The sequence below is a fragment of the Salmo trutta genome, chromosome 10 (assembly GCF_901001165.1).
Source record: "Salmo trutta chromosome 10, fSalTru1.1, whole genome shotgun sequence".
Taxonomy (NCBI): Eukaryota; Metazoa; Chordata; class Actinopteri; order Salmoniformes; family Salmonidae; genus Salmo; species Salmo trutta.
In genome coordinates, this window is record NC_042966.1 from 19,175,732 (window position 1) to 19,191,626 (window position 15,895).

General features: G+C 43.9%; 1 protein-coding gene across 2 annotated transcripts; it reads right to left on the reverse strand.

Moving 5' to 3' along the window:
• map2k4b (mitogen-activated protein kinase kinase 4b) lies at positions 1-15,543 on the reverse strand. 2 transcript variants are annotated; one of them, XM_029764763.1, is made up of 13 exons: positions 15,214-15,543; positions 14,254-14,289; positions 13,631-13,663; positions 11,051-11,162; positions 10,116-10,290; positions 7,171-7,290; positions 3,577-3,696; positions 3,403-3,454; positions 3,159-3,286; positions 2,663-2,740; positions 1,958-2,106; positions 1,723-1,768; positions 1-423 (listed from the first exon to the last, which is right to left on the reverse strand). In XM_029764763.1, the coding sequence occupies exons 1-13, from the start codon at positions 15,329-15,331 to the stop codon at positions 310-312; spliced, it is 1,281 nt and encodes a 426-aa protein (XP_029620623.1). In that variant the 5' UTR covers positions 15,332-15,543; the 3' UTR covers positions 1-309. The 2 variants fall into 2 exon arrangements, with proteins under 2 accessions (XP_029620623.1, XP_029620624.1); XM_029764764.1 differs by lacking the exon at positions 13,631-13,663.
• Between the last annotated feature and the right edge of the window lie 352 nt (positions 15,544-15,895).

Sequence of the window (15,895 nt, forward strand, 5' to 3'; positions counted from 1 at the left end):
TTTTTTCTAGCACATAAAATAGATGAACGTCGTACATACGTTGAGCCAACTGAATGTCTTCAAGTTTAGCTGTCTGAAGATGGGAGGATAATGTAGATGTTTTAATTGACATTGAACAAGCATGAGTGTGTGTGTATTTTCGTATTGCACAGGGCGATTCATTTTTTATATGGAATTGTTCTCGTGTTCTTTGGAACATGGAAACAAACAGATGATACTATAGTAACTCTGTATCGGAGGGCTAAGATGTCATGCGGTGTACTGTTTCCCCCCGGCATGTGTGTTGCGGTGTAAAGTGTCCCCCCCCTGTCAGTCCAGGTACATGGGTGAGATGGGGGACGCTGGGATCTGGTCCAGGATGCGACACACGTAGCTGGCCACATCCACACACCTCTCCTCGTACATCAGGATGAACGGGTGTTTCTGGAGGAGACAAAAACATTACCTCAGTCACAAGTTCAATATGGCCACGGAGAAACTACACTGAACAAAAATATCAAACGCACGATGTAAAGTGTTGGTCCCATGTTTCATACGCTGAAAAGAAAGATTCCAGAATGTTCCATACGCACAAAGAAAATCTTTATTTTGCATTCAAGCCTCCGTTTTGGATCTATTCCTTTTTTTGATAGTGTGCGGGTCCATTTCTTCCAGTATTCTTATTTTGACTCCTACGCACCTTCAGACACTTTTAAGTAGTAAGGACCTTATAAAAGAGCGCAGACAGCTTCTGATCATTTCTGAAATAAAAGATCGCAGAAATTTTCCATACGCACAAAAAGCTTATTTCTCACAAATTTTGTGCACAAATTTGTTTACATCCCTGTTAGGGAGCATTTCTCCTTTGCCAAAATAATCTATCCACCTGACAGGTGTGGCATACCAAGAAGCTGATTGAACAGCATGATCATTACACAGGTGCACCTTATGCTGGGGACAATAAAATGACACTAGAATGCGCAGTTTTGTCACACAATACAATGACACAGATGTCTCAAGTTGAGGGAGCATGCAAATGGCATGCTGACTGCAGGAATGTCCACCAGAGCTGTTGCCAGAGAATTGAATGTTAATTTCTCTACCATAAGCCACCTCCAATGTAATGTCTGAGAATTTGGTAGTACGTCCAACCGGCCTCACAACCGCAGACCACGTGTAACCACGCCAGCCCAGGACCTCCACATCTGGCTTCTTCACCTACTGGATTGTCTGAGACAAACCTCCCAGACATCTTATGAAACTGTGGGTTTGCATAACCGAAGGATTTCTGCACAAACTGTCTCAGGGATGCTTATCTGCATGCTCGTCGTCCTCACCAGGGTCATAACCTGACTGCAGTTCAGAGTTGGACAACATTCCACAGGCAACAATCAACAGCCAACAACTCTATGTGAAGGAGATGTGTGACGCTGGTGGTCATACCAGTTACTGACTGGTTTTCTGATCCACACCCCTACTTTTATTTTTTAGAGGTATCTATGACCAACAGATGCATTGTACTCCCAGTCATGTGAAATCCATAGATTAGGGCCTAATGACTTTAAAATGTACTGATTACCTTATATGAACTAACTCAGTAAAATCTTTGACATTAGTGCATGTTGCGTTTATATTTTTGTTCAGTATAGCTCAAGCTTTACAGTTGCCCACATAGCAGACAATACACAGTGAAATCCAAAGGCATATAACATCCCAAGTCCTACCATAGAAAGACAAACTTACCAGGAGCTCCTTGTACTTTGGCCGTTTTGACTCATCCTTTGTAAGGCTGTAGAAAAATGGGGGGGGGGGGAATTAGCAATACAACAAACAGCAATATACTGCTATTGGATAAACAGCACTGTTGCCTTTTCACCATTCTACCAGTAGAGGGCATACATTTAAAAGCCTCTAGGTGACAGTCATTGTGTAATAGCATATCCACTTGTAGACTGCTTTCACCACAGGTGATACTCACCATAAGTTGACAAAGTTGATGAACTTGGGGGAGAACTGCCTGTCTTCAGAGTTGCAGAGCTGGGGCGGCTCGCCCTTCACCACCTGAGTCAGCTGATCAAACACACTATTCCATTTGGGGTAGGGGAACCTACCGGTGGCAAGCTCATACTGAAGACACACACAGAGACGGGCATTAGACAAGGAAAGATGTTATTACTCATTGGCTACCACCACCACCAAGCGTTTAGAATTAGTTAAAAGACGCACTATGCAGAAATAGCTCTGCAATTTCCTGGTTGAAAAATTCAAAATGTTTCAGTTTATGTGACAAAAACAAGCTAGCATAGAGAATCATTGTACCACCTAAACTGCTGTGAAATATCTATTCCATAAATCGTAGCTAATGTACAAAACTGAAAGGAAAAGACACAAAAACGAAACTTAAGAATGGGAAGCATCGAAATAGCGAACATAGAACAGATCTACCACTTTTCAGACTTGCTTTCAATGGGAATGAAAGATCTATAACTCACATTTCTATGTGAATGTGGTCAGGTCACCCAAAAAGTTACATATTGCAGCTTTAATAGATTGTTATCAATAACATTCAATAACAGTGCAGGTAGGTTATAACATATGTTTGGCAATATAGTAAAGCTGTTTTTCTCCTGTCCCATTGGTCAGCATCAAATCAATGTATGAATCATCTGAATGAGATGATTACCAGGGTTATCCCCAAACTCCACACGTCTGATCGGACGTCGTAGCCTTGTCTGGAAGCACTGGGGTCTATCCTCTCCGGCTGGAGGACAAAAACACAACTTAACCAACATTACACTTATATACCATATACTGGACAATTCAGGAACCGAATCCTAGCTAACATTGTAGTGAGAGAAAATGTAGAAGTTACCCATGCGTCTAACTACTTAGTATTGGTCAGTGTCAATACTCCTTGCAACCATTGATTGGCAGATGTGTTAAGCACATGTGCGTGCCCACAGAACAGTTTTTCCGAGGTCGAGAAAGGGTGTGAGAGAAACATGTTGCTCAGCCATCCACATAAAGAGCTGCGCGTGCAATTATTGAACAGGGAACATTTTCACGCTGGGAGACGTTTTACAGCATGACGTTACAATCACAACACAATCAGAATGATTGGGAACCATTTCACACGGGGATGATTTTTTTTACAAGACACCCGTCTCATCCAGCCTTACCGCCATGTAGGGTCTGCAGCCTGCGTCTCTGGTCTTGGCTATTGAGTCCACCAGCTGACCGCTGATGCCAAAGTCACACAACTTGATGTTGCCGTTACGATCCATGAGAATGTTGGAAGGTTTGATGTCTGGGAGAGCACACAGACATAAAGGTTTTAGAGTTCATGCACCAAACATAGCTGTGAGAATCATTTGTACACATATGGCCAAACTGCAAAAGATGTATCTGACAATCAAGACTTACCTCTGTGAATTATTTTCAAGTTTTCTTTTAAGTGGTTCAGTGCTTTAACGGTCTGTAAAAAGAAACGTAAACATTTTGTTACAATCTACTGTATCTGTGACCAACAACTGCATTCATATAAATACGTAATAAACAGATTTATATTTCACAGTAAATTAATTTTTAAAAACTCACTGCTAATGTGATTTTGCCTAATATTTCCTCTGGAATGACGTCATCTAACGAACAATATACATATTTGTAGAATTTGTCGAATGAGGTAGACATTAGTTCCATACATATCCAACAGTCACCCTAAAAAGAAAGAGATTTCATTATTGATCACAAGTATGCTACACAAATATAATTGAAACAAAACAATATTTCCAGTCCCGACCCAACATTTGATAATTACTTCTGCCCCAGAACAGAACCTCTCTAATTAGATATTCTAACTGCTCTTATATTCTTCAGGATCGGTGTCCCGTCCACGAGACGGTTGAGCTAACGTAGGCCAATGCGATTAACATGAGGTTGTAAGTAACAAGAACATTTCCCAGGACAGACATATCTGATATTGGCAGAAAGCTTAAATTATTGTTAATCAAACTGCACTGTCTAATTTACAGTAGCTATTACATTGAAATAATACCATGCTATTGTTTGAGGAGAGGGCACAATTTTGAACATGAAACATTATTAATAAACAAATTAGGCACATTTGGGCAGTCTTGATATAACATTTTGAACAGAAATGCAATGGTTCATTGGATCAGTCTAAAACGTTGCACATTCACTGCTGCCATCTGGTGTCCAAAATCTAAATTACACCTGGGCTGGAATAATACATTATGACCTTTCTCTTGCATTTCAAAGATGATGGTACAAAAAAAATATAGGAAAGAATGGTTGTTTTTTTCTTTGTATTTTCTTTTACCAGATCTATTGTGTTATATTCTCCTACATTCCTTTCACATTTCCACAAACTTCAAAGTGTTTCCTTTCAAATGGTACCAAGAATATGAATATCCTTGCTTCAGGGCCTGAGCTACAGGCAGTTAGAGTTGGGTATGTCATTTTAGGCGAAAATTGAGGAAAAGGGGCGGATCCTTAAGAGCTCCGTACAACTGTACGATGGAGACAGTCACTACTCCTAATACAGTGCATTCGAAAAGTATTCAGGCCCCTTGACTTTTTCCACATTTTGTTACGTTACAGCCTCATTCTAAAATGGATGAAATTGTTTTTCCCCCTCACTAATCAACACAATACTTCATAATGACAAAGCTAAAACAGGTTTTTAGTTTTTTTTTGCAAATGTATTAAAAATAAAAAACTTAAATATCACATTTACATAAGTATTCAGACCCTTCACTCAGTACTTTGTTGAAGCACCTTTGGCAGCGATTACAGCCTTGAGTCTTCTTGGGTATGACGCTACACACTTGTAGTTGAGGAGTTTCTCCCATTCTTCTCTGCAGATCCTCTCAAGCTCTGTCAGGTTGGATGGGGAGCATCGCCTGACACCTATGTTCGATCCGGTTCAAGTCCGGCTTCTGGCTGGGCCACTCAAGGGCATTCAGAGACTTGTCCCAAAGCCACTCCTGCGTTGTCTTGGCTGTGTGCCTAGGGTCATTGTTCTGTTGGAAGGTGAACCTTGGCCCCAGTCTGAGGTCCTGAGCGCAATGGAGCAGATTTTCATCAAGGATCTCTCTGTACTTTGCTCTGTTCATCTTTCCCTCAATACTGACTAGTCTCCTGGTCCCTGAAAAACATCCCCACAGCATGCTGCCACCACCATGCTTCACCGTAGGGATGGTGCAAGGTTTACTCCAGACGTGACACTTGGCATTCAGGCCAAAGAGTTCAATCTTGGTTTCATCAGACCAGATAATCTAGTTTCTTATGGTCAGAGTCCTTTAGGTGCCTTTTGGCAAACTCCAACTGGGCTGTCATGTGCCTTTTACTGAGGAGTGGCTTCCGTCTGGCAACTCTCCCATAAAGGCCTGATTGGTGGAGTGCTGCAGAGATGTTTGTCCTTCTGGAAGGTTCTCCCATCTCCACACAGGAACTCCGGAGCTCTGTGAGAGTGACCATTGGGTTCTTAGTCACCTCCCTGACCAAGGCCCTTCTCCCCCGATTGCTCAGTTTGGCCAGGCGGCCAGCTCTAGGAAGAGTCTTGGTGGTTCCAAACTTCTTCCATTTAAGAATGATGGAGGCCACTGTGTTTTTTGGGAACTTTGTTGGTACCCTTCCCCAGATCTGTGCCTGGACACAATCCTGTCTCAGAGCTCTACAGACAATTCCTTCGACTTCATGGTTTGGTTTTTGCTCTGACATGTACTGTCAACTGTGGGACCTTATATAGACAGGTGTGTGCCTTTCCAAATCACGTCCAATCAATTGAATTTACCACAGGTGGACTACAATCACGTTGTAGAGACAGCCCTCAAAGATGATCAATGGAAACAGGATGCACCCGAGCTCAATTTCGAGTCTCAGAGCAAAGGGTCTGAATACTTATGTAAATAAGGTATCTGTTTTTTATTTTAAATTTGCAAAAATGACAAAATCTGTTTTCGCTTTGTCATTATGGGGTATTGTCTGTAGATTGATGAGTGGAAAATAAAAACAATTACAAAATTACAATAAGGCTGTAACAGGGCCTCCCGAGTGGTGCAGCGGTTCGATCCCGTGCTGTATCACAACCGCGCTCTAGATAGTCCTTGTGCGGCTGGCTTCCGGGTTAAGAGGGCGGTTGTTAAAAAGCGCGGTTTGGCGGGTCATGGTTCAGAGGACACATGAGTCGACCTTCGCCTCCCGAGACCGTTGGGGAGTACCAGTGATGAGACTAGACAGAAAATGGGAAGAAAAAGGGCGTAAAATACATTTTTTTTAAAAGGCTGCAACGTAACAAAATGTTGAAAAAGAGGTCTGAATACTTTCGGAATGCACCCTATATAATATAACAGGCTCAACTCTCTTTAGAGAGTTCCGTAAAACTGGGCGATATAGAGACAGTCACTACCGAGTGCTGAAGCGTGTAGCGAGTAAAACTTGTTCTCGGTTGCAACGCTCACTACCGAGTTCCAAACTGCCTCTGGAAGCAATGTCAGAACAAGAACTGTTCGTCGGGAGCTTCATGAAATGGGTTTCCATTCCGAGCAGACGCACAAAAGCCTAAGATCATGCGCAATGCCAAGCGTCGGCTGGAGTGGTTGGACTCCACCATTGGACTCTGGAGCAGTGGAAAGGCGTTCTCTGGAGTGATGAATGATACTTCACCATCTGGCAGTCCGACGAATCTGGGTTTGGTGGAAGCCAGGAGAACGCTACCTGCCCCAATGCATAGTGCCAACTGTAAAGTTTGGTGGGAGGAATAATGGTCGCATACAGTGACATTCTAGACGAATCTTTGCTTCCAACTTTTTGGCAACAGTTTGGGGAAGGCCCTTTCCTGTTTTAGCATGACAATGCCCCCATGCACAAAGTGAGATCTATACAGAAATGGTTTGCCGAGATCGGTGTGGAAGAACTTGACTGGCCGGCACAGAGCCCTGACCTCAACCCCATCGAACACCTTTGGGATGAATTGGAACGCCAACTGCGAACCAGGCCTAGTCGCCCAACATCAGTGCCCGACCTCACTAATGCACATGGCTGAATGGAAGCAAGTTCCCGCAGCAATGTTCCAACATCTAGTGGAAAGCCTTCCCAGAAGAGTGGAGGCTGTGATAACAGGATGTTCACATACTTTTGGCCATGTAGTGTATAATATAACAGTCTCACCTCTCTGAAGAGAGCTCCGTAAAACTGGACGATATAGAGACAGTCACTACTCCTCATCACCACGTCTAGATCCATCAGCAGCTGCTTCTGCTCCTTCTCATCCACCGTGGAACGGATCCTCTGAGGGGGACAGTGACAACAACAAAACATGTTCAGCAGAAATAGAGGAAACTATCAACAGCTTAGAGGTCAGTTCATAGGACGTACTAGTAATCACCTGACGAAGACCATTATGGTCAAAACATTGTTGTATTACTAGGTCTAACACAGAATGGTTCCGGAGGAGACGGCTGCCGTTTTATGGGCTCCTAACCAATTGTGCTATTGTGTGTTTTTTTATTGTGTACATAATGTTTCTGCCACCGTCTCTTATGACGAAAATACCTTCTGGATATCAGGACACCGATTACTCACCTCGTAATGGACGAAGATTTTCTCTTTAGCGCGTCGGACGCGATTTACCTCAGACACTCGACAAGGCCCAAATCCCCGTAATTCACATGAGAAAGAGACAGATAATGGGGACGTAGGTCGGGGTGACTTGTAAGGATCTGACGGCGAGGGGGTAATCTACCTGTACCATCAGTCCAATTAGCCAACGTAGAATCATTAGATAACAAAATAGACAAGCTACGACCACGAATATCCGACCAACGGCACATTAAAAACTATAATATCTTATGTTTCACTGAGTCGTGGCTGAACGACGACACGGATGACATACAGCTGGCGGGGTTAGCGCTGCATCGGCAAGATAGAACAGCTGCCTCCGGTAAGACAGGGGTGGCGGTCTGTGAATATTTGTAAACAACAGCTGGTGCACGAAGTCTAATATTAAGGAAGTCTCGCCTGAGGTAGAGTATCTTGTTATAAGCTATAGACCACACTATTTACCAAGAGAGTTTTCATCTATATTTTTTGTAGCTGTCTATTTACCAACAAAAACCGACGCTTGCACTCAATGAGCCGGGGACTTTAATTCAGAGAAACTGAATTGTGCAACCAGAGATAAAATAACTCTAGACCACATTTACTCCACACACAGAGACGCGTACAAAGCTCTCCCTCGCCCTCTATTTGGCAAATCTGACCATAATTCTATCCTCCTGATTCCCGCTTAAAAACAAAAACTAAAGCAGGAAGCACCAGTAACTCGGTCAATAAAGAAGAGGTCAGATGACTCAGATGCTAAACTACAGGACTGTTTTGCTGGCACAGACTGGAACATGTTCCGGGATCCTTCCGATGGCATTGAGGAGTACACCACATCAGTCACTGGCTTTACCAATAAATGCATCGACGACATCGTCCCCACAGTGACTGTACATACATACCCCATCCAGAAGGCATGGATTAATTTTTTACTTTACCGTTATTTTACCAGGTAAGTTGACTGAGAACACATTCTCATTTACAGCAACAACCTGGGGAATAGTTACAGGGGAGAGGGATGAATGAGCCAATTGTAAGCTGGGGATGATTAGGTGACCATGATGGTATGAGGGACAGCTCGGGAATTTAGCCAGGACACTGGAGTTAACACCCCTACTCTTACGATAAGTGCCATGGGATCTTTAATGACCTCAGAGAGTCAGGACACCCGTTTAACATCCCATCCGAAAGACGGCACTCTATACAGGGCAGTGTCACTGCCGTGGGGCATTGGGCTATTTTTAAGATCAGAGGAAAGAGTGCCTCCTACTGGCCCTCCAACACCACTTCCAGCAGCATCTGGTCTCCCATCCAGGGACTGACCAGGATCAACCCTGCTTAGCTTCAGAAGCAACCCAGCAGTGGGATGCAGGGTGATATGCTGCTGGCTACTAAAGGCAACATCTGCACTGAGCTAAGGGGTAGAGCTGCCGCTTTCAAGGAGCGTAACTCTATCACAGACACTTATAAGAAATCCCGCTATGCCCTCCGACAAATCATCAAACAGGCAAAGCATCAATACATGACTAAGATTGAATCGTACTACACCGGCTCTGACGCTCGCCGGCTGTGGCAGGGCTTGCAAACGATGAGGAGACTGAAAAGATTTGGCATGGGATCTCAGATCCTCAAAAAGTTCTACAGCTGCAGCATCGAGAGCATCCTGACTGGTTGCATCACTGCCTGGTATGGCAACTGCTCTGCCTCCGACCACAAGGCACTACAGAGGGTAGTGCGAACGGCCCAGTACATCACCGGGGCCAAGCTTCCTGACATCCAGGACCTCTATAACAGGAGGTGTCAGAGAAAGGCCCTAAAAATTGTCAAAGACCACAGCCACCCCTAGTCATAGACTGTTCTCCCTGCTACTGCACGGCAAGCGGTACCGGAGCGGAAAGTCTAGGTCCAAAAGATTTCTTAACAGCTTCTAACCCCAAGCCATAAGACTCCTGAATAGCTAATCAAATGGCTACCCAGACTATTTGCATTGCTCCCCCCCACCCCCTCTATTACGCTGCTGCTACTCTCTATTATCCATGCATAGTCACTTTACCTCTACCTACATGCACATATTACCTTAATTACCTCAACTAACCGGTGCTCCTGCACATTGACTCTGTACCCTTACCTCCTGTAAATAGCCTCGCTACTGTTATTTTACTGCTGCTCTTTAAATGTTATTTTTTACTTAACACTTATTTTTCTTAAAACTGCATTGTTGGTTAAGGGCTTGTATATAAGCATTTCACTAACGTCTACACCTGTTGTATTCGGTGCATGTGACAAATACAATTGGATTTGACCAACAATCAAGACAATATTTTATAAGTTTTCCTATTCATTATGCATCCTCCTTGAGATGCGCACATCTAAACCAAACTGTCACACACACCTCGATGATTTATTTACATGACAGAGCAATCTACGAGGTCGGTAGACTACAGTATATCAAATGTTAGTATTCAGGCTGTAATGGCTCAGTCAGTGAGGATGAGAGCAGCTGGTGTGGTCACCTTGACGGCCATGATCTGTCCGCTGGGTTTGTGCTGCATCTTGTTGACGGAGCCGTATGCCCCACGGCCGATCTCCCCCAGGTCCCTCAGGTCCTCGGCCGTGAAGTCACAGGCATTCTCTGTGGAAATCTTCAGCTTCCCCGACGACTCGATACTGTGTGTCCTCATACGCTCTCTTCAGGGGAGGGAGAGGAGAGAGGGAGGAAGGAAGGAAGAGTAGGAAGAGAGGATAAAAAGAGGAAAAATGCGGGGAAGGACGAAGATGGGGTAAAACAGAGGGAGGAGGGGGAGAATAGGAATAGAGACAGAGGAAGAGAGAGACGAAGAGGAGTGTGTTTGGGGCAGAGAGGGGAGAATACATTATACATACATGAGGAAGTGATAAATAATGTATCAAGTCCCTGAGCAGCTAATCTTATTTGGAGACATTTAGAGGATGCCTCCACCTCGCTCCTATTGCATTCAAGTATCACGTTTTGTCACAAGTACAGTGAAATGCTTAACTTGCAAGCCCTACCCAACAGTGCAGTATTCAATATCCAAAAAGTATAACTAATTAAAAAAACACGAGAAATAAGATATTACTTCTTGGTTATTTCCTCAATAGCAGAGCAGACTGAAGAAGATGCTGACTCATCCTGCACAGATATTTTACTGTATTCTCAGGGCTGAGAATAAGAGTGCTTTAAACCCTGTTTATACCTGCACACAAACAGTACCCTACAGTATGTATGAAGATGATATTTCCCTACAACAATAAAGCTAACATAATAACCAAACAGAAATACATAACCTGTTATAGAACTAAAAACGTACGAAAAGTTCTAAACTAGGCCTAGGACTATCAGGGCTCAACAACCCTTTCGCAACACCCCTCTCATTAGATTAGCACTAGGATAAGGGTGTGTTTTCAACCCGCTCTTCACAGTACTTACATGTGTGGGTTCTGGAAGGAGGGGGCGGTTGAAGGTGAGGGATTGAGGGGCAACCTGGTAGCTGGCTTCACTGGAGGGTTGGCGAAGTTCAGCTTCAGGGCTTTACGTTTACCTGGCAGAAAGACAGGAGGAAACAGACATGTCCGTACACAACACATGCTGGTTAGGGTGAGGAAAAAGGGTGAGCAGGTAGTGATACGTTGGTGGATGGGACACGGAATAAAAATGATATGGGGTTGTAAGAGAACAGGATGAATGAAGATGGAATAAATAGATTTCAAAATATGATGAGATCAGTTAGAGCTCGTTCAATAAAAACTAGTAAGTAAACCCCACTAATTCATGCTAACCAGGAGAAGTCCCTGAGTAAGTTTAGTTTCAGTGTAAATTGAGTGAGAAATTCAGCAAATTAAAGTATCAGTAATGTTTCAGGAGACTGGAAAATAATACACTACATGGCCAAAAGCATGTGGACACCCCTTCAGATTAGTGGATTCTGTTAGTTCAACCACACCCGTTGCTGACAGGTGTATAAAATAGAGCAAACAGCCATGCAATCTCCATAGACAAACATTGGCAGTAGAATGGCTCATACTAAGGAGCTCAGTGACTTTCAACGTGGCAGTCATAGGATTCCCCTTTCCAACAAGTCAGTTCGTCAAATTTCTGCCCTGCTAGAGCTGCCCCGTTTAACTGTAAGTGCTGTTAGTGTGAAGTGGAAACGTCTAGGAGCAACAACGGCTCAGCCGCGAAGTGGTAGACCACACAAGCTCACAGGACGGGACTGCAGAGTGCTGACATGCGTAGCACGTAGAACTTGTCTGTCCTTGGTTTCAACACTCACTAACGAGTTCCAAACGGCCTCTGGAAGCAATGTCAGCACAAGAACTGTTCATCTGGAGCTTCAGGAAATGTGTTTCCATGGCCGAGCAGCAGCACAAAAGCTTAAGATCACCATGCGCAATGCCAAACATCGGCTGGAGTGGTGTAAAGCTCGCCACCATTGGACTGGAGCAGTGGAAACGCCTTCTCGAGTGATGAATCATGCTTCACCATCTGGCAGTCCGATGGACTAATCTGGGTTTGGCGGATGCCAGAAGAATGCTACCTGCCCGAATGCATATTGCCAACTGTAAAGTTTGCTGGAGAAGGAATTATGGTATGGGGCTGTTTTTCATGGTTCGGGCTAGGCCCCTTAGGTCCAGTGAAGGGAAATCTTAACACTACAACATACAATGACATTCTAGACAATTCTGTGCTTCCAACTTTGTGGCAACAGTTTGGGGAAGGGCCTTTCCTGTTTCAGCATGACAATGACCCTGTGCACAAAGCAAGGTCCCTACAGAAAGGGTTTGTCGAGATCGGTGTGGAAGAACTTGACTGGCCTGCACAGAGCCCTGACCTCAACCCCATCCAACACCTTGGGATGAACTGGAACGCCGACTGCAAACCAACATCAGTGCCTTACTAATGCTCGTGGCTGAATGGAAGCAAGTCCCCGCAGCAATGTTCCAACATCTAGTGGAAAGTTTTCCCACAAGAGTGGAGGCTGTTATAGCAGGAAAAAGGGGGACCAACTCCATATTAATGCCCATGATTTTGGAATGAGATGTTCGACGAGCAGGTGTCCACATACTTTTGGTGTAATTATAGTGTCATTGCCACATGCTCGGAGAGACAGCCTCCCCATACCTTTCAGGCTTGGATTTGCCGGATATTGACAGAACACAAGCACGATGCATTATAAACACAAGCAAAGTGCCCACAAATGCAGGGGCTCCCACTTGCCAGGAAATGCAGACAACACCTCAGTGTCATTACTGAATTACCACTACAAAATTAACCCAACATGAATTGATTGCTATGCAAACCTGCATGCACTGGGAATCCATTTAAGACATTTCCATAGTTTGTTTAAATTGTGCAGTAGCTACAGTAATAGACTTGTCAAAGAGGAAACCCACCAACACCCTCAAAACATTATATGATGTCCAAATGAGACAGCAAGACATAATCTATTTCATACTAACACAGTCCGTATATGTTAACTCTTTGAGTGCTAAATGTTTCTATCATGGTCTTTTATCAGGCTATACATAACAGAAACTGTTAGGTACTCAACTACATGATAATGTTGAAGATGAGATGGGAGCGTGGGGTCTTCTTTGACATACAGAGTATAGTGACCTACTGGCCCAAATCAGAGGTGCTAGTGGTCCCATTAACCATTATGCCCAGGTGCATATAAATCCTCAACCAAACAAAACGCTCCACCGTGGATTAGATTAGTCAACAGAGAACAGTAGACAGACCGCCCCACTACCAGAGAACCACACAGGCTGCATCTCAATAGTCTAGAGTGGCTTCCTCTCCTTGTCTCCTCTCCCACCTACCTTGTATCCTATCCTTCACTGCTCTGACAACACATACTAGGTGAAAGAGATTTGGTTGATGCCCAACAAATATTTACGGTCAACTGTCCAGTCAGTGCAGGTGGAGGAAAGGAGACACTTCAGACTATTGGATGCACCCACAGAGAGAGAGAGGGTTGTTGTGCTATGAGAGAGTGCTAATGCTTACTTTGGGGCACTCCAGACAGGCTTATCTGAAACCCTAAGGTAAAGAAAAGACATTTTACTACATTTTGGCTTTGCGCTCTTTAACTGTAAAACATGGGAGTGTTTTCCAATAGGTTTCGGCAGAAAAAAAGAAAAGAAAATTGGCTAATCTGGTTATCCCTGTGATTATGAATTTAGCCCGTTAAATTTAGAAACAGTTGCTGTTCCACAACAGTGTAATATAGGCGCAACATGTAGTTGAAGATGAATACATTGATTCTGTGTGATTTACAGGTGGATAGATAGATCTTCCTGCAACCCTAGCTTTCAATGGCAAGTGAGAGCTGGTCTTGTTATTTGTGTATTTATCCTACCCTACAAATATTTGGCCGTCTAAGATATTGAGCCTCATATTAGGCTACAACAATCAGTCTATTTCGTAGCTATGGAATGGTGGGAAATCTCTAACCTAGAACCCATAGCAGTGAATGGAAACATACAGAATGGGGAACTCAATGAGGAAATCAAAAGGGAAATGGGGACTGAAACAATGGTAAATCATATTCCACTAAGATTAACAGAATATCGCATCAAAAACAACCTAGTAATATTCTACTGAAATCCTATTAAAAAAATCTATAGTACCTGTTTCGTTTTGACACCTCCAGCACGTGTTGATTTCTGAAATGTTTAAAATAAAGCAGAACATTTGCGACAGACATTGACAAATGCATTTGTCAAAGTAGGCCTAGATTAATAGCACTAAAACACTGATCACAGATTGCAACATTACACAACAGTGACAATTAAGCAATAAGGCACAAGGGGGTGTGGTATATGGCCAATATACCTCGGCTAAGGGCCGTTCTTATGCACAATTTAGCACCAAGTGCCTGGTTATACCACGGCTAAGTGCTATATTGGCCATATTCCACAAACCCCCGAGGTGCCTTATTGCTATTATAAACGGGTTATCAATGTAATTAGAGCAGTAAAAATGTTTTGTCATACCCGTTGTACACGGTCTGATCTACAAAGGCTGTCAGCCAATCGGCACTCAGGGCTCGAATCACCCAGTTTATAATAAAAAATATAGCACTGACATGTCAATTCCAATTATGTTTCTAAAATAATACATAGAAACACAAAGTAATTACATTTGTGATCATCTACATGTAAAATTAATTTGCTAACCAAACAGTAGTACATAGCCTACCTGTATACGTTTGGTGAAAGGGAAAACATCAATTTCTCAATCTGCTACTAGGCCCTGTCTTTAGTGGTGGATGCAGCAACTAACTCGACTAAAATCGATTGATGGAAACTCAAATGCAGTGAAACGTCCGTAACTACAATGTAACAATGTTCAGATGGCGCGATCACGTTTCAGTGGTTGTAACATTGTTACAGTACACCGCGCAGAAAAGTATAATGTTGCAACAAATGGCCGAGGCGCTACATTTAGCAGCATATAGCTAGCTGCATCTCATCTATGTAGCTTAGCCTCTCGGGGCAATGGTAGCTAGGCTAGCCAAGTCATGTTTTTCAGCAGCTAAATAACTCTGATCAAGTAGAAAAATCGACATTTAGGGCATCTGCTCTTACCTTGCATGTTGCTGACGGTGGTCATGTGTTGTGTTTGCGGGTGATGGTGGTGCGAGGTGGATCCTGCGATGTTGCTGTTGGAGGTTGTTGAGTTGCTGTTGGAACTGGGAGACGCCATTGTTGTGTTCGATTCCAGCAGCGCTCAGGCTGCAATGCAGGCAGAGTCAACTTCGCCCTCTCTCGCTCCACACGGGACACTGCGCCAGCCGAGCGAACGCAGCACAGCATACGACGGCCACGTCTATGGATGTGCTATGGCACCCGATTATGCACCATGGACACTCCTGAGTCACGGAAGACAGTGCGTAACAGTTAGCCTGCGCCAGATGGGGCGGGGGTTTCCATTGGGCTGGTATAATGGGACGCCCAGCTTCGAGTACTGCAAATACTAGTTTTACTTAACCAGGCAAGTCAGTTAAGAACAAATTCTTGTTTACAAGATGACCGGTTGTGATGCAGCCTGAATTCGAACCAGGGTGTCTGTAGTGACCTGTAGTACTGAGATGCAGCGCCTTAGACCGCTGCGCCACTCGGGAGCCCATCATCTTGAGTTGAGGAATCCAGTTGATATGGCTACAGGGAAGGCTATGTACATGATCATTTATTGAATGAGGGTAATGGAGACATAGTAAGGTTGGCCCATGGCCAGCAGAATATTGTCCTTGTAAGTAATGCTCAACGC